Source organism: Corvus kubaryi, unplaced genomic scaffold, assembly GCF_017639235.1.
Source record: "Corvus kubaryi isolate FWS band 111438036 unplaced genomic scaffold, C.kubaryi_AGA036_p1.0 37334, whole genome shotgun sequence".
Taxonomy (NCBI): Eukaryota; Metazoa; Chordata; class Aves; order Passeriformes; family Corvidae; genus Corvus; species Corvus kubaryi.
The window spans coordinates 20,176,860-20,204,742 of record NW_024581108.1 but is presented as its reverse complement, the minus strand read 5'-3'; the positions used below and the strand labels follow the sequence as shown (position 1 = coordinate 20,204,742).

Below are 27,883 nucleotides of genomic sequence, written 5' to 3'. Positions count from 1 at the left end.
TAAGAAAGTTATTGTGTTACTGTGGTCCTAAAAGACATGAGCTATCCATTATAACGCATGAGACAATTCCAGAGCCAAATTCCACTGCCCAAAAGTACTTGTAGCACTAGGGTGCTGCTAGGGTGTACTTGACAGGCAGCAAGGAAAGCAGACAATTAGAAGCATGTCCTGTCTGAGTGGACTGCTGGTTGACATAAGACGCTGCTGAGGAACTAGAGAAAATGTGAGATAACTTATCTCCCTACATAAACAAGAAACTTTAGCCACAATATGCCTTCACCCCATGCATACCCTCCCCCTTAGGTCCTGCTGGTATGAGGCAATCCATGTGCTGCCACTGCAAAGCAACAGGCCTGCTAATGCCACAACAGTAACAACTTGGGGGGGATAAGGGGAAAAATGCTGGGGGTTCAGAATGACATTTCCAGTAGTATCACACCATCTGTTCAATGACTTTTCCATAGACAAAGTTAATACTAGAACAACTATGCTTATTTTTAGCAATAGCTTTAATACAAGTGCATACAAAAACACAGCAAGCAGAACAACACACTTCAGTTTCAAAATTCAAACAAAGCAGGCTTCAAGTGTGTCTGAAACATTTCCTCCCTATTGTTGTTCCCTTTGGATATGACATTACTAATTGTCAGCCCTCTGGACAGTTTGGGTCCCTTTACACATTATGTGTATTTATGACTCAGTTCCTTGACTGCAGCTCATCTGAGGCTTGGAGGGAGGGGGTCAGAAGTGTGTTTTATTCCGTGTTTCAAAAACATTTCCATTACAAATACTGAAGGACAACACAGTAGAACATTTAGGCAAAAATAAAACTAGGAAGATTAATCAGACTAGAGAACACACAGACACCACTTCACCTCTCCACCTCGCATTAACTCGTAATCCTTCCTGATTTGGTTCACACAACACACGAACCACCTGGGGTTTGGTACAGTTTCTCAAAGCACGGATGAGTGTTTGATACAGTGAAGTCAACTTTGAGTCTGACTTTCAAACTTGAACACTCCTGTACCAGAACAGGCAGACTGAAAGCAGCATGGAAATATGAAAAAAAGACTCTGAAAAGATAAAATATTTTGGACAAAACCAGATGCCTAAAGGTTGTGACTGTCAGCCACGTGTTTCATTTGCGACAGAAACTAAGAACCTCAGAAAATGCCTTTACAGAAAATAATCTCTGCCGCGGCACTCAGACCCTGCCATCCCGCTGAGCCAATAATCCCACGAAGAACCCGTCTGACTGTTTTGTCCAAAGGAAAAGAAAGCGAAAGAAGATCAAGTGCATGAAGCGCCGTTTTTTTCAAAGGCTATTGAAGCCAAGGCGTGTTTGTGCATCCGGACGGCAGCATCCCTGCGGGCACACGGCACCTGGCGGCACTCGCTGCTGCCCGGAGCCACCCCGGGGGCTCCGTGCCCGCGGTGCCCGGGCGGGGCGGGGCAGCGCCAGCGCCGCTCGGCCGCCAAGGGCAGGGCTCGCTGCCCGCCCGGGAGGCGCCCGGGGCTGCCCCGAGGGACACCCGCAGCCCCGACCGGAGGCCCCCCCGCCCCTCCCGCCCCGTACTCACACCGGCCATCCCTCGGTGCTGCGAGCGGAGCGGAGCGGAGGCGCGGGGCTGGCTGCCCGCCCGCCGGGCCCCGGCAGCGCCGCCTCCAGCGGGGCGGGAAGGGGCGGGATGGGAAGGGCAGGACCCCCGGCCGCGGCCCCGCCGAGCGCGTCACGAACAAGGCGGCCGGAGATTGGCGCGGGGGCGGCCCGGCCCCGGAGAGCCGCGGCGGGGGAGGGAGGAGGGAAGCCCAGCAGGGCCTGCCCGGCCATGGAGGCGCGGGGATGTTTCTGCCAGGATTTACCCCGCGCTCAGCTCTGCGAGCATCTCCCGAAACTTCAGCCCCTGTTCGTTCCGCCCGCACGTCCCACCGGTGAGGGTGAACAGAATGGAGACCACTCTTCCTAAGGCACGAAAAAAAGAGGTTTGGCAAGGAGGTGCAGTCGCGTTTCATTCTTAAATCAGTGTCGGCTCAGCAGCTCCCATGGCAAACCGTGGCAGTTTCTGAATGGGGGTGTAAGCGAATACTACTCCACGGATTCCACACACAAGGGCCAGAAGCGAAAAGGTTACATGACCCACACACTGAAGAAGGTTCTTGAAAATGAGTGGTGAGCACACAGGAGTGGCCCACAAAGTATTACATTCAATGGTGAACATATTTACAAGGATGGAGGGTATGTTTCTTAATACCCAATTCTGGTTTTTTCGTTATTCCCTCAAACATTACTAGATAAATTACTACCTTGGGCTATTTTTTTTTTGTCGACATATGCCTTACTCGTTTGAAAAACTCCAAAACTGTGAACCGTTATGTAATGGGAGACAGTTCCATTATTAGCTGCTATCATGGAATCTATTTCTGCCAATAAAACTACACTCACAATTTCTAGAGAGCATGGAAATGTACATTTTGATAAAACCGGTGTATCATCTAGTGTTTCATTCCTGTACTCTGTATCTCCAAAACCATAAAAAGTCTTCCAGGTGGAGAAAACAGCACAGACTCCTTTTACTTCATTTCAGACCCTAAATAGGACCACTCATGTAACCCATTCACTTCCTAAGCTGAGGATGGGGAAAGAGGCATCCCTTGGGAGGGAGCTCAGCCCTTCTATATCCACAAAATGTTCCCTAGATAATCCCTGTCTCCTCACATCCACTGCAGAGCGAGGTTCTTCAACCCCTGGTCAGCTACTGTGTCCAGATGGAGAGATTACTTTTAACATCCCCATGACACATTAGGAAGGATACAAAGCTGATTGTCAAATGGGAATTTTTATCCAGGGATCTGCTATTCTCTAGTAAATTTGTAGTGGTCCTTAATAGATCAAAAGAGGTTGAAACACATTGTCTAACAGGTAAATTGACTGAGATAGTACAAGTGCCTAAAGTTGGATGGGGCAAATTCAGGTTTGTTCTAACTCTTCAGACTGGGCAAATGTCATCTAGATCAGTCTTTATAATCTTCTCTTCATGTGATAATAGAGATTTTAGTCTATCTTTCTTCACACTGAGTCAAATGTTAAGACACCTAATTCTCTCGCCATATTACAAAAGCACAACCAAACCTTTATTCAACACAAATAATGAAGACCTGCTTTAAGATTCCTACACTGTCACCACACACTTCTATGGTACAAACCAGATCCCTTTCATGAGAGTTTGGGTTTCTCTCCAGGTCAAAAAAAAATGTTTAGCAAGTCTTATAAACATGTCCAGCTCTAGAGTATCACCAGAAACTGATCTTAGATCATAGAACCACAGAATATCCTGAGCTGGAAGTGACCCACAAGGATGGCAGAATCCAACTTCTGGGACTAGGTAACTAAAGCTAAGAATCATCCTCAATCTAACCATCTGTCCTTAGTACCAGAAAACCACCGATATCCAGCTTACACAGTGGATTCAAACACAAGCTATTTACCATTTCTGTCATCCAGAAAGAGGTTCAATGCTGCTGTTAATTTTCATTTCCAAGTTAGGTGGCATACAAGCACACAAGAGGCTTGGCCCAAAAAGGACTAACTCCTAGTTTTAAACAAAAAGCAACAACAAAAATACCCAACCAAAATCCATACTAAATGTACAAAAATAAATCCAGAACTTTGCAATAAATATACATTATAAACAAATATGAGTTAATGATAACTATATATATCTTATAAATATGAGTTAATAAAAGAAAGTCTCATTTTGACTTTTCATTACGGTAGGACAAGAAAAATGTGACAGACTTGAACCTAAACTGACGTTTTCCTATATCCAATATAGGCTATAGAACAGTCAGATATTATACAGGATGTGTTGGATATTAGTAGTCATGACATTGTATTTCATTGCATTGAAAATAAAAAGTAAAACAAGTGAAAACTGAAAGTGAAACCTGCCTGAAGTTGGAGGGTATGGCGGAGGATGGTGTCCTCTAAAGCATGGATCCACTTCTCCCTCTCATCTGCATCTCGAGCTGAAAAATTATTCAAAAGATATTGTTAAATTTCATGCAGTCTTGCATACTAAAAGACATAGGCAAACAGATCTGATGTCCACACTAAATATGGAAATTACCCATCCTGTCTTTGTTAAATCACCAAGCACATGATTCCAGTTGTCTTAATATCCTGTTTCTTCTTCTGTGGTTACAGCTCTGTCCCTTGTCCAGCTTTAGGGGAACACATGCAAAGAGAAGTTTGCACAGACATTCCTCACTTAATTCATTAAGTAATTTTAAAATTTTCTTATTTACAAGAAAATAAACAACCTGTAATAAATTCTGCTTCAGTGTGGACATAGTAACTTTCAGCTATGGATTCATAATACAGGACAAACACCCCTAACAGGTCGTCGGTGTGAATAATGAAGCACAGAGAATAATCTTAAATATGCAACAAACATTAAACCAAAGAAAATCCTACTCTACAACTGCTTTCTTTCCCCCCTACCCCAGTACAGACATGCCACCTTTTTACTTCACTAGTCTGAGAGAGTTCCTTGCTGTGCTCTAGGAGTGCTTAAAAAACAAAGGAGCAGAGCCAGTGGACTCCAGGTAAAGAAAAAAGAGAGGATTCCAGAGGCATTAAACAGACTGTAAACAAACTGGCCTGTAAAGGGATTTAGAATAGTTATTGACAATTGTTTCTAGTTCCTCATTCAAATAGAGGGTATTAAAAGAAACAGGAAGCCTGCTAAAAGCAAGGAAAGCTTAAGTGAACTAGCACCTATTATGAATCAGTGAACTGAGATTTCTATCTGACTTATTTGTTAAGGAGTTCAGAGGAAATATCCTTAGCTTAGGTTATACTGATATGTACTCTCCAGCTCAAAATGCTTTGTTTCAATGTTCCCTTCCTCACCCTTTTGTTTCCACTGCTTTTATTTTTTGGAATTCTGCAGCTTAAACCTATCAGTACTTAAAAATGCCTCGAGTCTTTTAAATATGCAGATTTTTCTAGACTCCCCAAAGATAACTCTATACCAATATCAAGAGCAACATACTGCACTGTTTACTTCAGCATATATACACTAATTATGTCAAGTTAACAAAACCATTAGGAAAGAATTGGTGATGTATGTGTTTGTGAGAAATTGTTAAGAATGTCTTTTTAATACAGAAACTTGATCCTAGCCTAACTGATGAGGTGGCCTCTCAAAATAGTGGGGCAAAACTTTCATAATGTGCAAGGTAAAAGTTTGAAATCTATCTATTTTTTTCCTAAAAATACACGTTTTTCCCCATCTACTACAAGTCAATCCTTACTCATTGTTCTTTTAAAATAGAGCACAATCAATTGCCACAGGTATTTTGGTCACAGTACCACTAACCTGCACAAATGAAAACTAGACATAAGGGAAAGTGGCTACCAAAGTGTTTTCAGATGCTCAGAGAAAGTCTGCAGGAAGATGTTAAAGTAATTAAATGTTACTCTGAACAGCAGGTGAGTTTCCTGCAGGAAATGCAGCAAGTATTAAAAAGCTGGATATGCCATTGTGATACTCTCAACAGCTCATCAAAAATAACTTTTAACTTACAGGACTCTTCTTACTAGTACTTCAGTTGAGAAGCTGAAGCAGGCACTGAGGACAAGTTTATAATGCAGTGAAAGCAGACAGGATGGAGGTACAGAGGCCCTGTGAACTGTGCCCAGTGACAGCATTACATTAAATACATTTTGCAACATGCAAATTATAATTTTTCTTTTCACATTCTGTACACACATGCACACACAAACATCCTGTTCTTTTTGCACAGAGTAGGTTACACCTTAACACTCATTTCAATTGCTGAATGAGTCAATTAGAATCAATTTTAATGCCTTTTAGTTTCTTTGGTTCTGCTTACCAAAACCAGGTCCCTGGGCCTAGTCCTGCCAGACATATCAATCAAGTTTATTCTTCTTATGCCAGTCATCACTAAACATATATAGTTACCTGTGTCATTAATCTGTCAGTATTTGAAATGTATCAGGGCTTTAACTTTTCAAAGCTTTGTCCAAAATGACAGTGGCTAACATTATTTCAATGTGTATAAGGTTTCTGGGGTTTGTTTTCTGTTTTTCTGTGGTGTCTTTTTTAATCACCATCTCCCAGTCCCAAAAAATATTTTACTGAGGAACTGGGGTACAAGTCAATGAGGAGCTATTAAGTAATTCATAGGATACAAATATCCCGTGTTCAAAGGGTTTTTTCCCACGATTATTTAAACTAAAAAGGAAACCATGAAGCTGCAGACCAGTGAATTAATCCTTGTATTGCAGCAGGATTCCTGTGATCTTCCATGCTGCCAGCAAAAAGAGGTCACGGTATTAGTTAAATACTAATCTCAATATACAGTAGCCCATTAATAAAGGTTATCAAATTCTGACTTGTATCTGAACCCCCAACAGAACAGAGAGGCCTCACAGCAACAGGGAAGACCTAGAAACCAGCCAATCCATACAGCTCCAAAATGGAACTGACTTTCCCATGCTCATAAATAAACTAAATTTTTGAAACTTCTCCTCCTCCAATGACCCCTTTATAGCTCTCTCTACAAGGGCTCAGAAGAGGGGGAAAAAGCTTTTTTTTTCCCTCATATATTAGACATAGCAATCTTTTGGCATAGCATGATCAATCCTTAGGGAGCACACATGAATCTCATCAATCCTGCTACTTAAGACAAAGTCTTGGGCACAATAAATCCAGGAACACTGCCATGAGAAGACTGCTTACTACATGGAAACACAGCATCAAAACCTTTTAAGCACTCTCTGTTCAGGACACTGGTTTAATTTCAGACCATCTATCATCAATAGCAGATCCTCCTGGCTCTCCTCCACAGACTCTTAGGAAAACCACAGAGAAAACCAGTAGGATGCAGTTTTTAGTAAAGCAAGATGCAAGAAAAGTTATATTAAATCTAATCAAAATGGCAGCTGTGAGATTAGGTGCAAGTAAAAGCTCCCTAATGGTAAAAGCAATTTAGAACTGAACAGCTGCCAAAAGATCACTGATGAAAAAAAAAAATCAATGTGAACATTCAAAAAAGAGATTAGTCGACACGCTCAAAAAGAACTTATGGGAAAAATCTACACACAATGGTCAGAGATCATTATCTCCCCATCTGTAGAGAAAGCTAAATATCCAAGCTGTTTTTCATTTAAAGAAGGCAACTTTGGTCAAAGAAAAAGCTCTAATACCTTTGCACCTAAGAAGTTTGTGCTGCACACTACATAATATCCGCTCTGTCTCTGCAGATGGTTTCCTCAGCAGGTAGGGACAAGAATGCCCTGCTCCTTAGTCCTGTGCCTCAAGTACCCTGAAATCACTCCGACTTTTCCATTATTTGATCAGGCTCCATTTTAAAGTTAATCCCCCTCCTCAATTCCTATATGAAAGCTACTCCAGAATTTGTTTCTGACAAAATATTTGGGATAAGGTAATTCTTATCTAGTCCAAGGAATCACACTAGTATTGTGCTTATACAAAAATAAAGGAGTATTATCTGGTCCCTCCTGGCACAAAACTTCTAAAAAGAGAAGGGCGAGAGAGAGAAACAAGTTGCTTCTCCCTAGGCTGACTCTAGAATAACAATATTACAAAAAACAAACAAGAAACACTGAAGGACACCTGGACGTGAGAAATATGTGACACTCAAAAACATAAAGGTCGTTCTTAGTCTGGGGGGTTAATGCAAGAGTTACCTGGTCAGCTGAAATTCAAGTTGTGCTAGAGCATCAACTATCCACAAAAATAGCAATGCTATGTCTGCAGTTGAGAGGGCACTAACAGTGCCTGTGTTTTTCTCTTATTTTAAGTGCTGGAATTATTAATTCAGTTTTTACTGCAATTTAACAGTGAACATTTGCACGTGAAAGAAGCTAAATCCACACAGAGCTGCATAATCACTGCTGTGTGCAAGAGACGAATCATTAATGGCTGAAATGTTGCAATCTACTGTGATTATGTCAGTTAAGGTATTTTTACTTTTTTTTCTAGTAGAATTAGTATTCATGAGCTAGATTACAGTTTGTTCCCATATGCCTAAGCTCCACTCCTCTGTGTCTATGGTGCATCCTTTGAAAGACACCTGTACAATTTACTGTGACATCTCAGGCATATCTAAGACAACCACAGGATACTTAACGTGATCACAGTCCTGGTTATGACTAGTTCAGAGAAACACACTTGAAAAGTATGTCATTCATTACAGTGAGTTTTAATATGATAACAATATTTTTAAATGTGTATTTTTTGTGATCTGTCTGGTTGAGCTTATTCCTAAAATATTTTAACATCAATCTTATAATTGTATACCAAAAAATTCTGAACTCTTTCCTAGAGAAGGTCCAAAGAAAGAAAAGCAATTATTTGACCAAAGAGAAAATTACAGAATGCAAAACGTACTAAACACAAGAATTGTCGCTTCTCCTGAAGAATTTCTGTAATTCAGAAAAACTGTGGTTTAAAACTCCCTGTTGTTTTATTGAAATAGCCCTTTTTCTCTGAACTTCTCAAACTGCTACATCAGATATGTCAGGGATTTTAAAAAGTTCCATTCTATGAGGATAAGAAGGCAAATGAAATGCAGCTACATTAGATACTCTCAGCCTCAATTAATTTCCCAAATAGAGAATAAATTTTATAGTTTAAGTTCCTACAATATTTACTTTGCTGTGGAGAGATTATATGTGTTTATATAACGTATACCAAATGTTAAAGTACAGCATAAAACAGATTACTTTTTCCAGCCTAAGCTTGATAGCATCTAAAGATTAGACATAAACAAGTTTAACTCTGCTCCATGATACAGAATTTACCACCAGCATTTCTAGGTCATGCACAGCAGTACTTGGAAGACAGAATACACAAAAAATGTATCACCTCAGAATCTGCATATTGGTGCTTATTTTTTTTGTGTGTGTACATCTACATGGGCATTAGGATGAAAGAAAACCTGAAGAATTATTGAAAAAAAATTACTAGATTACTGTCACAAAAAGAAATGCATATTTTATTTTCATTCACTGTGACCTACTTACAGGCAGAACTCAGTAAGAAGAGGCTATTACACCCACAGAGTCAATAGAGTCAATTATGCAGCCTCTATTCTGACAAAACTTCCACTGATTTGTATGCAAAATTCCTGTATTTCCTCAGCCAAGTGCAGAACTAATGTAGTATCTTTACACACAAATCACCAGATAATAGAGATGAAATCCTGGCTACATTGAGATCGATAGGATTTCTGCCACCAGTCTCAATGGAGAGAGATTTTATCAGTAGCGCTCAATAAGGTGGAAAAGTCACGCATCACAGGACTGTTCCATGGCTAAATAAATTGCTATTTAAAGTCACTGAAGGCCTTTCAAACCATAGAAAAACAGGCAAGATGAAGCAGGGTTTCATACAAGCCTAGCAAAACACTGTACTTCCACTGTTTACAAATACCCTTCCAACACACGCAGCTCTCACATCTGTCAGTAGGCTGAACATTATTTCCTCTGGATCCTAATTTTGGAGTTGTCATAATGATTACTCTCCCTTCTCCTAATCCTCCCCCTGATGCCATTCTCCACCCACACATATAAATCAATCCTCCTTTTGTTCTGCAGGTGTCTGACCAGCCTGAGCTCCCTGTCCCTACAGGAAACTCCTGTGCAGTCACAAGACACAAAGTCATTAGACTTGCCCAAACAAAAAGCATCAGAAGGTCTCCTGTGTACAGTGTGTTTGTAAGAATAATCTGTGATCTTGAGAAATCAACTAAACTGCTCCTTCATTGTTATCTAAGCTCAAAAGCTTTTTTAGAAAGCTTTATAATCAGCCCAGAAACATAGCTTTGGGTGGAAACTTGTGTGACAAAGGAAACATATGATCAAGTTGCTATTAGTTCTCTCTGGAAATCCATATATAATGTGTAATTTTGTAATTAAACATTCCTGAGTGTGGGACAAATCTGCAAGTATCTGGTTTTTCACTAGAGAATAATACTTAAATATTAGTAACACTAAATAATACCTCATATGATATATTCTGTGAAAATGGCTTTTAGGGTATGTTTGCACTTAAAATCACAGAATCACATAATGGTTTGGGTTGGAAGGGACCTTAAAGATGATCTCATTCCAACCCCCCGCCACAGGCAGGAATACCTTCCACTATCCCAGGTTGCTCAGAGCCCTGTCCAACCTGACCTTGAACACTTCCAGGGATGGGGCAACCACTGGGCAACCTGTGCCAGGGCCTCACCACCCTCATAATAAAGGATTTTTTCCATTGCAGATTCCACTGATAAAGCTCTGAAACTACTAGCTTAAGGTAGAAACCACATTTTGGCCTGAATTGAAAAAGAAATCAAAAGAGAAGAACAAAAATATAACCATTTTCTTAGCCAATAAAATAGTTGTCAATTTAACAGGTCAAACTCAAGTTTATTGCTTTCTGAAATTTCTTGTTAAAACAGAAGGAAAAGAGTGTTGAGCTACTCAGTATCCCTCCCCTCCTTATAGTGAGACCTTTTCTGGTCATTTTTCTCCTTCCAAAATAGTTGCCATGCATCACATATACAGTTGAGATAATAGATTCATATTGATGCCAAAAGTAACAAGCAATAAATATACTTTATCTTCCAGAGGAAGAAAAAAAGAAAACAAATCAACACATTATACAGATATTGTTTCTTGGTACTATTTCTTTGCTACTCTCAAGTTTAACACGTATTTTGAAATATGCAGTTTCAACCTCAAAAACAGAAAACCAGGAGGTGTTTATATATGACCACAACAATTGGGTACAGAAAGTCCCATTAAAAATGGCATAACCATGGGATGATTGGAAAACAGACAATTACAACACAGGATGCTGCTGGTGCAAGAAGGACCTGCATGAAACAGGAAAAGCACAACCATGCACCATTCCCTGCACTTTGGTCACATGCTCCAACTCCTCAAAACACCAGTGCAATACATCAGTAGCAAAAAGGAGGCAGAGGTGAAGACAGAAAAATCACTGCAAAAGCTAAACCTAGCTCTGGCTCACAGAGGAATTTCTGCAGCTATGCCAATCAGGGGAGGAGGAGACAGAGCCCAGAACCTTGTGCAGCCCAGACCTGGTCAGGTAAAGAGAGGATGACAGGTAGCTCAGCTTTACTCTGAGCATAGCTGCTCATCCTCCCCTGCAATTTAAAAGCACAGTTGAGCATAGCATAGAAGAATTCACCGTTTCAGCATCACCAGAACCCTAAAAGACCCAGAAAAATGTTAACTTAGGACAATGTTGTCACAGCAGTTACAGACATCACTGAAGAAACCAGCATAGACCAAGAATTCACACCAAAATCTCTCTCTAGGCATTTTTCAATATCAAATTTAAAAAGCTCTAAAGTTTTTTGTTTTTAAAGGCTGCAATTTATGAATCGTTATTTAAATCAGGTAATGTGATCGACTTAAGTGCCTCTTTCTACCACAACAGCAGTCAGCTTCCTGTCATCTATTTGGTGGACAATGTCAAAGATGTATAGAAGACTATAAATATTGACTACTTCTGCAAGTAATGTTGAAATACAGGTATAAAACCAATAAAACTAATTTTGATACGTAATGCAAATACTTAAAATCTCAAATTCTGACACGGCTCAGCAACTACGGCCTTTGTGGACTCCAGCATATCCTCAATAATAATGCCTCCCACATTAACAAAAAATCCTTGCTTTTACAGCATTACTCCCTTTTTCCTTAGCTGGGACGGTGGGAAGCCACAAATCAAGCTACAAACTGGGGAAGGATGGGAAGGAAGGAGAACTCTACCAGCTGACAGCTTTCATGTAATAGGGAATAAGTTGCACAGCAACATTCAGGCTTCATTTCTCAGATACTTCTGTGTCAGGAATAGGAAAGGAAAGACAAAAGCTAAAGCAAAATCATCTCAGATCGATGCACTGGACTGCTTCCAATCTTTCAATCCTTTATTACACAAAACAGTGGAGACAAAACTGATTTGCCTTCCAAGGAACTGTACTGCAGGCTGAAAGAATAAGAGCTGGGTTTTCAGGTAGGAGTTCAAAAATCTGATTTTTTTTTTAATATGAATTCTTTTTTTCTGCATACAATGTGCATTTAGTGAAGTATTTCAGTCCAAATAGAAGCTATTATTGCTTCAGGTTAGATAGCAAATCAAATATCAAGAAGAAATACAACAATACCCTTGCCAGACTCCCTTGAACATCATGTTCCCACTCTTGAATTTAAGTTATGAGCATCCCAGTGAGGAGAAAGAACAGCTAAGTAATATGAAGGATTGAAGAAGTGAATTTCCAAATGGAAAGAGCTTAAAGCTTGGTGATGGCACAAAGATGTTAAAAGAAAAACAAACCCAACCCCCACAGTGTTTGGAAAGTGATGGAACATTTAGAACAGGGACATGTACTGCAGCAAGGAAAAATACATTACCAAGAAAAAGCTTCCTGACAGGAAGGTAAATTAAACTGAAAGTATTATCCCAAATGTCTTACAGCAACTTGAATGGATTTTTGCATCTAATCTGAGAAAACCCACGAGGGAATACTTTAAGATCTACCTAATTCAGAAGCCTTACAAGCAAGCCATGAAACTGGACATTCAGCGTGACCAAACAAGGACCAATCAGGAGATAAAATACATTACTTTTAAATCTATTTTAAAATGTCTGAGGTCATTCTACCTCCCTTCCCCCTCCAATATGAACAAACATCAATATACCTGTACATAACAATAAAATACAGGAAAAAAAAACTGCTGGGAACCCTGGCAGAGCTAAAGCGAAACTCACAGTAAAACCAAAACATGCTGTTTGTTTTACTGCCCATATTTATCCAATTAACTTCTTTCCTTTATACCCAGGTACCAAGGATATGGATCCCACTTGGGATGTACCCAGTCATCTTTCAAAACCTACAATACCTTCGTAATAAAAACTTTTTAATTTTTACTGATGTTCAATACAGGAGTGGCCACTAGGAAGCACAGTCAAGAACAGAAGAGAAGGAGACTGACACAAGCAGCAACAAAATGTGAACTCTACACCAGGAAGACTCAGAATTTACCAAAATCCAGTGACAAGCAAATCTCAGTGGGAGACACTGGAGCTTTGGCACTTTGGACATTCAGTTACACACATACACACACACACACGGAATCAACTTCCATGTGAGAAGCTAATCAGACATTTTTAAATTACTTATTTGCCCCTCATCTCATTAATTACATCTCTAGAGTGTTAGTCAGATGTGCAATTTTGAGTAATTGATATTAAGAAATAATTAATTAACCCAGAATGAAGTTTTATTTTTCACTAATTCAAATTCTATCACTGCCTGTCAGCAAAATTTCACTGAGGCGCCAATCAGGACTTAAAGTCTGAGTGAATGGAGAGCCTGAAAGAGAAACTGTTCCACTGCAGATGGGACCCTAACTTAGATCAGCAGATCTTTGAAAGCCTGGATTTTTAAAGTTCTGTTTTTTCCCCAATGAGGCTCCAGGTTCTTTGAATACCTGTCTGTCCTTGAGAATGAAGGAAGGCAGCAAGAAGGAAGAGACTGTAAGTTGCCATTCCTGCAGTCTTCTCTTGTCCAAGACTTCTTTTATAAATGGTGAATGTATTTATAGCTATGACCACCTTGCAGAACAAAAGCTCTATCTTAATCAGGTATTAAAAGTTAGGAAGAAATTGTTAGGAATTTTGTATGTTTTCTTGGATTATTCCCAGAACCTGCCCCACATATCCTATGTGGTCTCAGCATACATTTTGTAATATTTACATTATTAACCACTTGCCTTCATGGTTGACAGTGACCTACATTTTGCATAAGTTAAAACTTGTGTAATACTGAATTAATCTAATAAAATGAACAAACATTTGACATAATTATGACAGAGGTTGCATGAGGTGAGAATGCATTTACAGTGGCTGTAAGAACAACATATGTAGTTCTATGGAGCTTTTTTTATACTGAAATATCACAGGACTGATATCTTACCTGTCTTTTTACATTTTTGCATTAAATCCACATATATTAATACTGTGCTTGTATCATTACAATTTCCAGGATATCAGGGACGTTATCTTCATAATACACTAATAAAAAAGCATAATACAGAAAACAGTGTACAATATCTTAGTTGTACACTAAAGGAGCATACATAAATCCTGGCCTAATATGAAATGCTGAGAAAGGGAAATTATAAAGCACAAGACGTGACAACATTGCTGTTCAAAAATTATCAATATTACTTAGAGTAAAACATTACTCCTGTCAAATACTATCAGTTTTCTTAAGACATCTGGCTACCCAAAGGAGAAGACAGCATACAACAAATCACTGAAAACAAGATGCATTAAAAAAGGTGTATCTTACTAACTAAAGATTAGAGATGTCTAGATTTACCTGTATCAAGTTCTCAAATATTCAGCAGTATTTAGCTTTGTAGTACTGAAAGACTGCCCTAGTACAGCATTCCATTACTGCATTAGCAATTAGCTTGCATTTTATCAGTTATCCCTGGGAACAGTAGATTAAAGTATTGCTGTGAGCTCAGCATTATGAAGGTATATTTATGAGGCTTAATGCAGTGAAAAGCCAGAGGACAGCAGCAGCATTTAGAAAAAACTGTAGCACAAGGAATACAGAAGCCAGTGACAATATGGTGTACAATTAATATTTACCATTAGAAATAGTCTCACAAAAGCAACAGTACTAATGATAATTCCCATTTGCAAATCACTGATTTAAAAATATGTACAATACAAGTTATAGAATTATTTCAGTTTACATAAATTGACTGCTTAAATGCAAATGTGCCTCTTGGATATTTACAGTTTCCAGCTCTATACAAAGCAATTATTTAGTCACTGCATTGTAGAGGAAAAAGCAAAAGGACTAACAAATGTTAGTTGCAAAATATTTTCATCACACTTCCCTCAGATTTTAACATTCAGAAAAAGGAAGTTCTCTATTCAATATTAGCGCAGTATTTTGTCCTACTGCTGCAGACAAAATAATTTAAGGAGTACATAGCAATTATATAGAGCCTTACCCTTTCTACCGGTGAGCCATAGCATGCAATGACGAAACATAGCAGTGGCAGATGGCATTGGTGTTAGGAAATGTGAATAAAAGGATAATAGCAGAGAAATGGTGACTGGCAGACAAAACACAGAAATGTAGATGAAATGAATGCAAGCTGGTAAATCTTGAAGCAAAGCTCCACCGTTAAGCCAAATGTTGCCTCTAGTCTCCTCATAATTGAGCATTAAGTTCTATTTGGATACAAATTGCAACCTTCAGACCAGTCTTGATTCTCTTCATAAAGAAATGCATAATTGTATCTTGATAACGAAGATCAGAAACGTTTTGTAAGCGAAACCCATAATCAGAAGCACATTACTTTCTCCCCTTGAGTGATTTATTCTTTACATTATTAATCTCCAAATCCTGCCAGAGCTACAGTCTCTTTCTAGCACATATGTATCCACTGCAGATGTAAATCCCTGCCTAACCTGCAGCACCCCTGGATCCAGAATGTTCTCAGTGTGCTCATTCATGCTGTTCTGTTGCCAAACATTTAAAATCATCCATCAAATACAAGTGGAATCTATTATAAGAAAAAACAATCTCTTCTTTCAGCTCACCCTGAAAATGGAAGGTTTTCTGATCAACAGTTATTGTGAAGGTGCTGTCGTCCTCATCGTCTATACCAATCACAGCTCCCTGTGAAACAAAGAACAAAATCCTGATAAGGCAAGCAGTGACATCAGCAGCAGACACTCTATCACTACACCACTGGAATTTAAAAAGCTTTGACAAATTAAAAGCAAACTGAATACAGTAAAGAGCAGAAAGATTCTCTGTTCAGTCATAGGATGCAGTCAGTTCTTTAAAACAATAAATTTTTAGTTGCAGAAAAAAACAGTAAATGTTTGTAAAGCTGATTTTCTGGATAATAATACGCATCTTTTATTTTTGTAATGGAGGTGGCTTTATGCTGCAGCAGTTTACTACTTATATTTTAAAGAAGAGCAAGAAGCAATATTTTATATGTATTTTCTGTGTATAAAAATAATAATTCATAAGTACTCTACAAAAAGAAGCTCTTGACCTGATTTTATCTACCAGCCTGTAATAAAAAATAAATCATTCTAGCAGAATGAATTTGGCCCATCATGTCATGTCACTGGTATACTGCATGATCTAATTTTCAGTACCTAAGTAAATATTAAGAGTATGTAATCAGGATATATCAAAAGTAACTAGCTTTGTCTTCTAATTCTTCATGAATTATTACAAGGAAATGCAAATAAATTAAAGACCATCTGTGCTTAGCTATTTACAAATCTACCCACATTTTCATTCCTGCTCCCTCTAACACTTATAATAAATAAGTTTCACCCAGGAGAAGATACAAAAAAAAGGACAATTCCACATCTCTGCCAACTCCAATAAATTGTAATATTTAGCTCAAAAATCACCAGTGGATTTATTCAGTTTCTCTTCTTCTCCAAGGCAACACAGCACCAGGATCTGTTCTATCCTTCCACCTCCCACAAAACAGACAGACATCCCTAGAAGGTTCACATATTTAAAGGGTAAATTCTGCCCTTACTCTCAGAGTACACGAAGAGTAACACTAGTACCAGGAGACGTGAGTCAGTTCCAAGCAGTGCTTCCTTTCACTCAGCCAAGCATCCCACAGCAGCTGCAGGGCTGGGGGTCACGGATACACCAGGCCAGCCAAAACCTAACAGGGGTTTGGGGACAGACTTGGGCAGAGGGAGCTGAGTCAGTGTTACCCACACACGTTCCTCACAGTCCCTACATGACATCTGTGGCCTCTGGGACCAAGTCATGCATGGCTGCGACCACCACAGGCCCCACAACAGAGTGGCAGGAGCCAGTAAGAACAGCACCAACCATCTGTAATCCAAGGCAGTGTGGCAGGAAAGGAGAGCACCAAATTGGTTTTTTATTTCCCTCCACTGATAAAATGTGCCACTTAACTTCTCCAAGAGTTTCTTCCACACAGGTTTTTCGGACAGCTCTGTGATCACTATTAAAAAGGCCCCTAAAAAGTGTATCCAAGCCAGTATAACTCTGAATACTTTTAGTGCCAGCACACAACAACCAGCATATTTTGTTTTTAAATATACCAGTAGATAAAAAATATCTGGCACTCTAAGTACATGTTTTGCTATGCAGTAAATCAGAAGGTCACTGCAAGTTGTACAGTATCATTCTCCTCAACAGCTGTACCATAGAATCACTACAGTCGGAAAAGAGCTCTAAAGTTATCCCGTCCAATTGTTCATCCAGCACCACCACATTCACTACTGAATTATCTCAGCAAGTGCCACACCCACACATCTTTTGAACATTTCCAGGGCTGGTGATTTCACCACTTCCCTGGGCAGCCTGTTCCAACGCTGACCATTCTTTCAGTGAAGAAATTTCTTCTAATATCCAATCCAAACCTCCCCTGGGGCAACTTGAGGCCATTTCCTCTCACCCTGTCACTTGTTACTTGGGAGAAGAGACTGACCCTCACCTCACTACAACCTCCTTTCAGAGAATTGTAGAGAGTGATAAGGTCATCCCTGAGCCTCCTTTTCTCCAGGCTAAATATATCAAAAACCTGTAAGTCAGACACCAAGAACATGACCAAGATATTCTCTGCAGAGGACATAGGTTAAACTCATGTAAGGCTAAACACAGACTGGGACAGCTGAGTCCTGCCCCATCCTCAGTGTGGGAGCAGGGAGAGCTCTCCTGGGCCTGTGAGCTCAGCACAAACCTGTGCACAGACTGTCACTGCAACACTGGGGTCTGAGCCAGAAGCACAGAAGATGCTTCAGCTATCATGCAGATAATACATATGAACAAGTAAAATCAGAGTGGGAAAGTTTACGTATATTCCAGAAAACTTTAGCAGGAGTTAAGCATAGTGCAGACGACACAGAATCCTCTATGAATACACTTTCCTAAGTACACTAAGACAATCAACAAAAGAATTTGAAGATGAAACTTCATGCCTATGAAAAGTGTATCAAGAGCAAAAAGGTGAGGAACAAACTTTTAATAATCCATTCAAGAGAAAAGGAAGTATTTTAGACAAATTGCTTAAATTACATGTTTGTTTATGTTCACACCTACAGTTACAAATCAACAATTACTCTAAACAGAAAACCTCTTTGATAGAATTTCAGACTGCAGAAGCCCATCTGTTCAGCTATCAGTATCACTGTCATCTGCCAGAGGAGCTGCTTTGAAAAAGCAAAAAAAGGGAAGATTCCTTCCTCCTTCACAAAAAAAAAAAAAAATCAAGTAAATCACATATATTCAGAGAAAGGCTGGGGGAGTTTGTAAGTTTTTAGAAAACACCAAAGAACAATTTGGGATGGAAGAGTGGCAGACGGGAGAAGAGAAAGGGATTGTTTTATGTTAAATACATATAAAGATGGACCATGCAACATTGAACAGATTGCTCTCTTTTAACGTTTCCTAAACTGGCAGGCTGAGGCTGACCTCCACACTGCCAGGCTCACAGCACTACTGAAGCAGGCATGGCTTTTCAGACTGAATTTTTCTGCACAATGAAAAAAACATCCTCGTGAGTCTTTGGAAATGTCTTGTTCTAGGTAGACAGTGATTTGAGCTCATATTATTCTTAAAGAAATTCTGAATTAAGATATCAATATATCAAGCAAGACAAAGTGCAAATAAGTGATCTGAAATCCAAGTTAATGGGGATTCTCTGAGTCTCAGATGCCTCATACAGGCACCCCTGTAATAGGCCCACAGAAAGACTAGAAAGGATTAGTGACAGAAGGAAGGAGTAACTGGAAGATGCACAGTTCTCCTTTAACACTCATCACACTGTTTGTAAGACCACAGACCCCCTTCCCTAGAATTCTCTTACTTCAAGACTCAAAATGTTCCCATTCTTATCCATTATCCTCCTGTATATACACATGTACCTCCACACACAGAAATGAGAACTGCAAACAGCAACATTTTCATGGCATGCTACCACTAACCCATCTTACTCTGCCACAGAACACCTTTTAATATAAAATAGAAAATATTTTCATATAAAATGTATAATATTTTTATACCATATATAAATTATAGGATGTAATTAGCCCAGCATGTCACTTGACCTCTAATGTTTTCTTTCTTTAAATACTTTCACTATTTCAGCATTTTGCAGAGTCAGAAATAGAGCACAAACCTCAAAAGTCTCCTTGCAGTTCTCTCCATTAGGACACATTATACACAGTAAGTCATTAAGTACTGAATAAAACAACACTTACCCTGAGTCTAACACACCCTCGGCGTGAGCCTCTCATCATTTTGTCTTTTGACTGAAACAGAAAAAAAACCAGAGCAGTGGGTTAACAAATACAGTAAGAAGAAAGTTATTCAAAGCAACAGAGAAAGAGTAAAGCATTTTTGTATCATGTTTTAGTGACAGATTAAACAAGATGCAACTTCTGTTACAAAATAGGTTAGTTCCCACACAGAAGTACACCACCATGGTACAGAAAATGAATCCTTCAAAAAACAAGAATACAATATCCCACTTCAAGAAGTTTTCTAGATAACTTCAAGAAATACTTTCAAGATGCAGTTCACACCTTTATAGAAAGTAAAAAGAAGAAGAAAGGACTTGAGAAATATTAAAAATCAGCAGTATGCTGATTCATATCTTCCTCCTTTCTCTCCTACTCTCAGAAAAGTGTCCATAAAACAAAATCCAGCTGTGCAGGCAGAATTGTATAAATTAAATTATATATCTATCAGAAACTTTCCCTGATTTAGACTCCTTTTATGCAGATACAGAATTCATGCTTAGCCATGTTTGTGTATCTACTTCCTAGCTAGTACAGCCCACTGTCATTATTACAGTTAGAAAAGTTAATGTTTGTAGACATTGAAGCAACTGGAGCCCAGATCAGAAAACATGATTTTCATGTCCATAAATAGTCCTCAAACCTGCAGACTAACCTACCTTGCAAAATACTCAATCTCTTCTTTATTATCTGTTTGAAGCACTGACAAAAAAGCCTCAACCCCCCAAGTAGGGAATTCTAAACAGTCAATACACTTCCAGCTTGAAATTGTGATACTTGATCTTTCAGCTATTCCCACCACTGTCTCAGGCAAAGCTGACAGTAACCACCAACATTGGGCAATAGTGGCAAGCCCAAGTGGAACACACAAACTATTTAAGGTAAAGAAGAAAAAGAAAACATTTAGGTCATTCTGAATACTTGGTTTTCTGAAAAGGCCTGGTTTTTGACTACCCATACACACACTTTCTGATTTTTAAATGATAAATTACTTGCTATTGTAGCCTTATCTGAAAGGTAGTCCTGTCTAATGAAACCCCCTCTCTCTTGCCATCCAAATATTCAAACTACATTCTTTCAGGTCAGGAAAACAACTGTCACTGGTGTCTCATGATCAGATTCTCTTGCGGTCATCTTCTGAAATACCCACTTCTTTCCAACAGTGTATCAAGAATTCCATCAAGACAATATATTTATGTTATTATCACCAGACCTATTTTCACTGAAGCCATTAGACAATAAAATCTTGCTGACATCAATGGAAAAAAAGACAGGACAAGAAGTATCAGTCTTAATAGTAACAAATTATTCTTCATCTGCGACATGCTTTAGATATAGCTACAAGGAAAGAATGAAGCAGTCCTAGCAAGTCCTGTTCACTAAAGATAATATAAAAGTACAGCACTTGGGGCTTCAAATAATGTTTTAGCTGACCTCTCACTCAATTCAGGCTCTAATTTACCAGAGCTGTCTTCCGAATGTTAGAAGCCATCAGTATTAATCTATTTGTTTTCACATCAACATACATTATCTTGTCAAAGTGAAATGGAAGTAAAGACCAGTGATGCCTCCATAATGTATTATACAGATACATAATTTCTTTTTAGACAACAAGTACATATGGAAGACTTTTTGGAGCATTGTTTTGTTTTGGTCTTTTTTTTTAACCTCAAGCCCAAGAAAGTGTCTAGCTACAAAGTTTATCCAATAATTTCCTATGAGAAATGGTGTATATTTGGGACATAGCTCACTAGAGTACACTTTAATTTTTTATATTCACTGCCTTGAGAGTTCTCCTAAAATGGGAGGACACTTCTGAGAGTTTATCACTCCCTCTGGTGGTTTCTGGAAGAAATATTGGCATAATCTAAACAGGAAAGAAAATATCTGGACTGAGGCTGCAACTGTGCAGCAGCTGCAGGGACCTGACCAGATCTGACTGACCAGATCACACACACCAGGCAAAGCCCTCCCAGCTCCCTGTGCTGGGCACAGACACAGAACCAGAGCACAAAAAAAGCAAAGGCAGCAGAAGAGACATTGGGTTTGGTTGGGTTTAGACCCCTCAGCTACGTGTAGGGTATACAAGGGCTTGTCCCAGTACAGGAGAGGGCAGAATCCCAACAAGCCCCATTTCCACTGGCCATCAACTCTGCTGCAAAAGATACGGTAAAAGCCTCCCTATTTCTTGTCCACCACATTTTAATGGAATGGAAATTAAGTTTAAACATTATAATGTTCTTAGTCTGCAAAAAGATTCACAAGAGAAATAACAGGTCAGCGTGTGGGCTTGTATACCTACAATTTCACCATCTTCAGACAGAGTTTTACTTGGTTAATACCAATTATAAGAAAGCAGTAAATTTAATTCATTCTACCTAAGTGCAATAAAGCACCCATCACCCCAGCAACTGAATTCCCTGAGCTCCAGAGCAGGCAGATGTCATCACATACAGTGCTGTATTTTCTCACTGGCAGACAGCAAACCTTCCACTGTTGCTGCAGGACAGTACTTTAAAATAAAATTCAGCTGACATTTTAGATTTTGCCCCAGCCCCAACTAGAATTTTATAAAAATAAAATTCAAATATTTTCAACTTCCCCTTATTATTCTCTGGTCGAAATTAGGTTATCCAATATACCCTATTAAAAATAAAGCCATCCCATAACTGTTTTGAGGAATGGTTCCATTTCACTGAACGAAAACTCATACAGCAGAAAGACATCTCTGAATGGCTAATAAAAAAAGCCACATTTTACCTTCCTTTTATATTTAAGATTTTAATATGCAGCCGTCTTTTTTCTGTGCTCAGTTTTATAACCAGACAAAATTACATTTTCCATAAGCTTTCAATACACACTGTACTGATTGTAATGATAAAGGACTTGAACAGGTTATAAGCAGACAGCAATATGAGATAAATTTCAGCTGAAACTCAAATAAAAATTTGTAGAAATGAACAAAGCTATAGAGTATTGCTGCAGGGGGAATACAGGTATCTCCCAAAAATATGTGGCCTTTATTGGTTTCTCTTTTACACCCACACAGCCCAATTGATCACATACAGAACTGATCTAACATAAGGCATTTCAGGTAACCTACAAATTCTTAAGAGAAGTGAAAATAATGTATGGGCCTATTTAAAGAAAACAAAACACAATCAGAATCCTAACCCAACCCCCAAAGGCCCACAGCCCTCCTTCATCTTACTATTTCATTTGAGTTTTAGCTGTTGTGTGCAAAGTTTAAGGTTTCAAATACAACCCAGCTGCTCTTTGCCTCCAAAAGTTCTCAGGCACGAGTTCTGCTTGAACAGAAGGGCACAGAACTTGAAGAGGTGCATTTATGACTCACTCAGTGCTGTCATGGAAATCCCTAACATAAGTACACAGATGAGCAAAACCACTTGGGACATTTATTTCCTGATAGGGATCAAGAACCTGAAACAAGCTGTATCTATAAACAGTAATCTCTGCAATTTATCTACATCTACAAGAGAAGCTTAAATTTGGATCACTTTCCATAATAGTCATTTTTCTCATCAAATGCTAAGGCAACGCTCATTTTTCAAGCAGAAACAGACCTCAACAATTTAAAGACTTTACAGGCTGTTCCCAGCCCACCATTCCTCCAGCTCGTCAGTCTCAGAGGAGGAGCTCCCTGAGCTCAGGGACAGCATCTCACAGCCCTGTTGTTCGTGCAGCTAAAGCTGGGACTTCTGTGGGTGCAGTCATAAAACAGGAGATAAACCACTGCAGTGATAGCTGAGGGTGCCACCAGGGCTCATTTAACCCAAACAGATACCAGGTTTATATGAAATAGATAAGGCAACATTTCATGGGTCCTGGCACAGAAAAGCGTTACACTACTTAGAGAACCCTATGAGAAAAAAATACATGGATCAGAAAACAACTGGATCAAGATGTAAAAGGTACAGCACAATCCTGGAATCCTCCTCTTCCCCAAGAAGCACAGCTACAGACTAAACTGCCTATAGCTGCAACCTCACTGCTAAACAGGAGTCAACTACTTAAATTATCATCCTTTAACAGTTTATTCAGTGCATCAAAGCCTGTGATACAAAGTTTAAACTATGTACAAAATTCAATTTAGTGTTGTATTATAACCAACAATATTTTTTATCCCGTGATCATAAAGTCAGAATTATTTTTATTATTACAAGTTCACTTACAGTTTTGTCTGTTTTTAATAGACTCACTGAGTTGTTTTCAGGGCATGTGACAGATCAAGTTATTATAAGAAAAAAGTGTCATTTCATTTGAGAATGGAAAACAGAGACCTCAGAGGGAATGTTTGTGCAAAAGCAGATGTGATTTTTTTCCTGTTTTCTTGGGATTTTTGCATGCAGCTGTTGATTGAGAAACTGTATTTGGAAGAAGTATTTAACTGCAAGTCTCTACCGTGGAGCCACTGAGCCAAGACTGCAGTTTCGGAGGCATCGTTTGAAATCAAGTCAACAAGGTTTGTTTTCAGCTCACCACCAAAGATTCATAAAACTGCTCCAAAGTTTGAGTCCCCCTCCTCAATAGCTGGGTTGTATAAACCACAAGTGGTTCTTGTGGCCACAAGTGGTTCAATACAGCCAGTATTAAAGTTGCTAATTAGTTGTGGTCTTGAAAATCATGAGGGGAAAGATACTTTTATATTACCACAACTACTTTTCCTAACAACTGATTTCACACAGCTCTTGCTCCTGAAAGCATTCGACCAGCAAATGTTTTAAAAGTAGTATGATGGAATGACGAACAAAAGAACAGCACTTCAGTCTCTTCTTTAGGCATTCACTGGTGCAAAAACCATTAAGATGATGGGAGGCTCCCCAGATTGGTTTCAGGAACACACAGTATGGATACCCAACAATTTTTTCTGGCAGCCCTCATTCACTACGCAAGGCAGTTCTTTAAGCCTGCAACATTTTGAATAGTTCTCCTTTCAATACTACCAAATGTCAAATATCCACAAAGTCTGAAAATACGTTAAGGAACTGACCTTCCTCTGGCACTGTTTTTAGCACTGTTTGCACAGCTATGCCAGTTCTGCTTTCAATTTATCATACAATTTAAATATTTATTTAAAGAGTACACTTAAAGCTAGAATTAAAATCAGATTTTCAAACTTGAGTGGTTCTCTGGATTATTTCTACAGGATTCCCAAGGGTTATCAAGGCCATCGCTGATGTGTATTTAAGACAGCACTTCTGCCAGAAAACACAAACAAAAAGCAAATTGCATTCAAGTCCCCCTTCCTCCCTGACCATTTCTTTGTCTTCATGCACTCTTCCCAGCAGAATGTCAACACACGTTTTCACATTGACATGCACAAAACAAACAACAGAACAAATTCAGCTGAAAAAATAAATCAGTACAAAGCTATTTTTCATCTGGAATCCAGCTCATGGAACAACTTTACAGCTCTTGTGCCAGCAGAAGGCTGGAATGAGCCACTTCGAGACTTATCTCCTAAATATTTCAGTACAGCCAACAACACACTGAAAATCCCACAATGCTTCAGTAACTTATATATTTAAGTCATTCTTTCAAGAGAAAACTTTGGTAGAGTCACAAATCCAAGAATACTGAGGGGAAAAAAAGAAATAATTCGTCAAGCCATTGGTCAAACTGATCCAAAATGGCAAAAATGGCACACTGTTATTTAATTCATATTTTGCTCTTCAAAAAAAAAAAAAAAAAGTGGCCATTTACTGATATCAGACAATCATTTATTTGAGCAAAAACATGTGAAAAGAATATTTGCATGACAAGTCCAGATTATACTCTCTAAATTATGGAATTCATAAGTAACTTTACACAAAAGTAATTTCAAGCAAATTTGAGGATGAACATTTCAATTCTGAATGAGGAAAAAAACTCCTGGACTACAGAAGTGGAAAAAAAAGCCAACAATTTGGCAAATTGGGTAAAAGGCCTTTGTAAAACACCATGTAAATGCATGTGAGAAAATTTCACATTCACCCATGCCAGTAGTAGTACTACTGTTCACTGCAATACAAGTACAAAGGATGGAAGGCACAAATGAAAACAGAAATAAATGTGACCATGTTTTTCTTTTTTCCTGACTCTGACGTGATATAAAATCTTTTGCCTTGCTCCTTTAAAGTTCTAATCATTCCAGAAATGGAATTTCATTGAATTCATTTGCTTCTGATGTATGTATCTAAAACATACTTAGGTTAACAGCTATTCATTCCACCAAAAGACAAAGCATATCCTTTTTTTTCCCCCCAGAATGCAATGCTGTTGCACACTAATTCTGTTTGAATGTTTATTTCACATTAAGGGTGCTTTTCTGCAGTCTATTTTAAGTAACTACCAAAGAAGACTAAGTACTAGAGCGCAAGGACACGCCTATGAAGAAACAAGTTTGTGGATCAGGCTCTAATGGAAAGTTCAGCTGCATCAGGAGTTATTTCCCTGCAGTTTTCCACAGCTCCCCAGCCAAAGGTTAACAGGCTGTGGGATCTGTTGGAGGAAGTGTCCCCTGTCCACAGAACTTTCTGGATTGCAATGGGCTGAGGAGCCTGGAGAGGCGATGAGCAGGTACAGGCTAACCAAGTACCTGTAATCCATCCTATCAGCAAAACTGCTTCCAGACTGTGTGTCCAGAGAGCCTGGCTGAAACCATCCCAGCCCACCCCACCCATGCATTGCACTCCTGGGAGAGGGCAGGTTCAGGCTGAAACATCAACCCAGTCACACTCACTCAGGCAGAGTGAGGCAATTCCATTGCTTCAGACAAACTGGCTCAGAGGGAGCACAGCATATGGCCCTGTGTACCTGATCACATGGTTAATTCCAAACACAAGGCTGCCTATGCAGAGCACAACAGGCCATTGCCCCATATAAATAAAGCCCCTAAACCTGCCAACATTTCAAATTAATGATGTTTATGAGCCTCATAAACTACCAGTCATGAGTAAGCTGAAGCAAACAGTGCCTTACCACCTTCTGAATGATAGGATTAGTTCTTGAGAGGTGTGTAATCAACTGGGACTAGATCTGAGTTATCTCTAAACCCTGCTCCTGCTGATCCTGCTGCCCTGGGAGCAACCACGCCAGCACACATGGAGAAGAGGACGTGCCAAAGGACCAGATCTTTTGGCAGGCAGGTTTCAGCATGACACACAGCCTTAGGTAAGAGAATGAATTCAGACGTCTGGAGAATGGCCTAGCAAGCACTTCAGAGACATATGTGCAGACATATGATGTGCAGACAGCACATGGATGAGAAAACCATTCTGAAGGAAATGTTAACTGCAGCCACTTCTCAGGGGTAAAGGTACATGATTTTATTCCTTGAACCCAACTTGAATTTCTTAGGATAGGTAGTTAAATAAAGGAGTTTCAAATTTGCGAACTAAAAGGTGTTATACTAACAGAGGACATAATAAATTATGCAAAATAGAAGTGTAATGTATGTGTAGAGGTACCTAGAAATAGGAAATAGTTAAATAATATAATATTATTCTATTAAACAGGTAAAGACCACAGAATGAAAGTCAGTGCAATATCCAGAATTATAATTATACACACTAGTCATCAGCAAATGTTTCTATTTCTGTAGCTGAGCACCTTGGACTGCTACTTAGACCACGCTGACTAATTCATCTCTGTCAAACAGCTGACATTTGAAGAGCCATTAAATAGCCACTACAAAAGCACTTCCATTTCTCCATCCACATCCCAGCTGAGAGATTTTGAACCCAAATGAACAAAACTGAGAGCCTGAGACAGTTCTGTGGCAAGAGCCTTATCCCCTGCATCTGGGAAGATAAGCTCTCTCCCAATATGATGGAAATCCAGATTTAGGGAAAGAATTTTATATGCAATGCTACTGTATGAACAAAGCTTCACGGACAGTGTGATACTTCAAGTTATTTGCTGTAAATCTATTACAACTTACTACAGGTTTAATTTGTATGTGTTTTATTCAGACTGATACACTAATTGCTCCACGAGAAGAAAACTTCGGGGCATGGATGCAGTTCACCCAGTGAGCCTTCTGATTTTAGGGTGCCTCCTTGAAAAAAATTAATCCACACCATTAAAATACTCGTAAGTTATGTAAAAATATTAATAAGGAAGGTGAAAAAGCCAGCAAGGCAGGATCTGTCAGGGGTTATGCAAAAAAAAAAAAAAAAAAAAAAGTTAAGGAAAACATCACTGTTTCCTAACACACCGCACTTTAAAAGTTAGTGCTGGGAAGTGGGAAGTCCTGAACGGAAAGGGAAAAGTCGATCCGGCTCTGGGAAGCACCTGCCGGGCAGCAGCGAGCCCGGCAAGCGCGCCGGTACCGCGCCGCGAGCCTCGGGCACGAGGCGCCGGGCGCGGCTGGGCGCACACGGCCCCGGGAATGCGGCACCGCCCCGGGCCCAGATCGGGGCCAGAGCGAGCTCCCGCTGGACAGGGCGGGGAGCGCCGCGGCA

General features: G+C 39.4%; 1 protein-coding gene across 4 annotated transcripts in view; it reads right to left on the bottom strand.

Moving 5' to 3' along the window:
- Positions 1 to 27,883, bottom strand: part of OSBPL9 (oxysterol binding protein like 9) — a 57,236-nt gene that overhangs the window by 28,832 nt on the left and 521 nt on the right. For 3 of the 4 annotated variants that reach the window (XR_006016505.1, XM_042030678.1, XM_042030679.1), the window contains exons 2-4: positions 19,380 to 19,430; positions 15,705 to 15,783; positions 3,953 to 4,029 (exon numbers count right to left, since the gene is read on the bottom strand). Coding sequence is in view for 3 of the 4 variants with exons in the window: in XM_042030678.1 (XP_041886612.1) it covers positions 3,953 to 4,029; positions 15,705 to 15,783; positions 19,380 to 19,430 (207 nt within the window). In the remaining variant the exon portion in view is untranslated. Of the gene's footprint in view, positions 1 to 1,583; positions 1,672 to 3,952; positions 4,030 to 15,704; positions 15,784 to 19,379; positions 19,431 to 27,883 lie in introns of those variants that run through there. The other variant, XM_042030681.1, reaches the window with a different exon arrangement.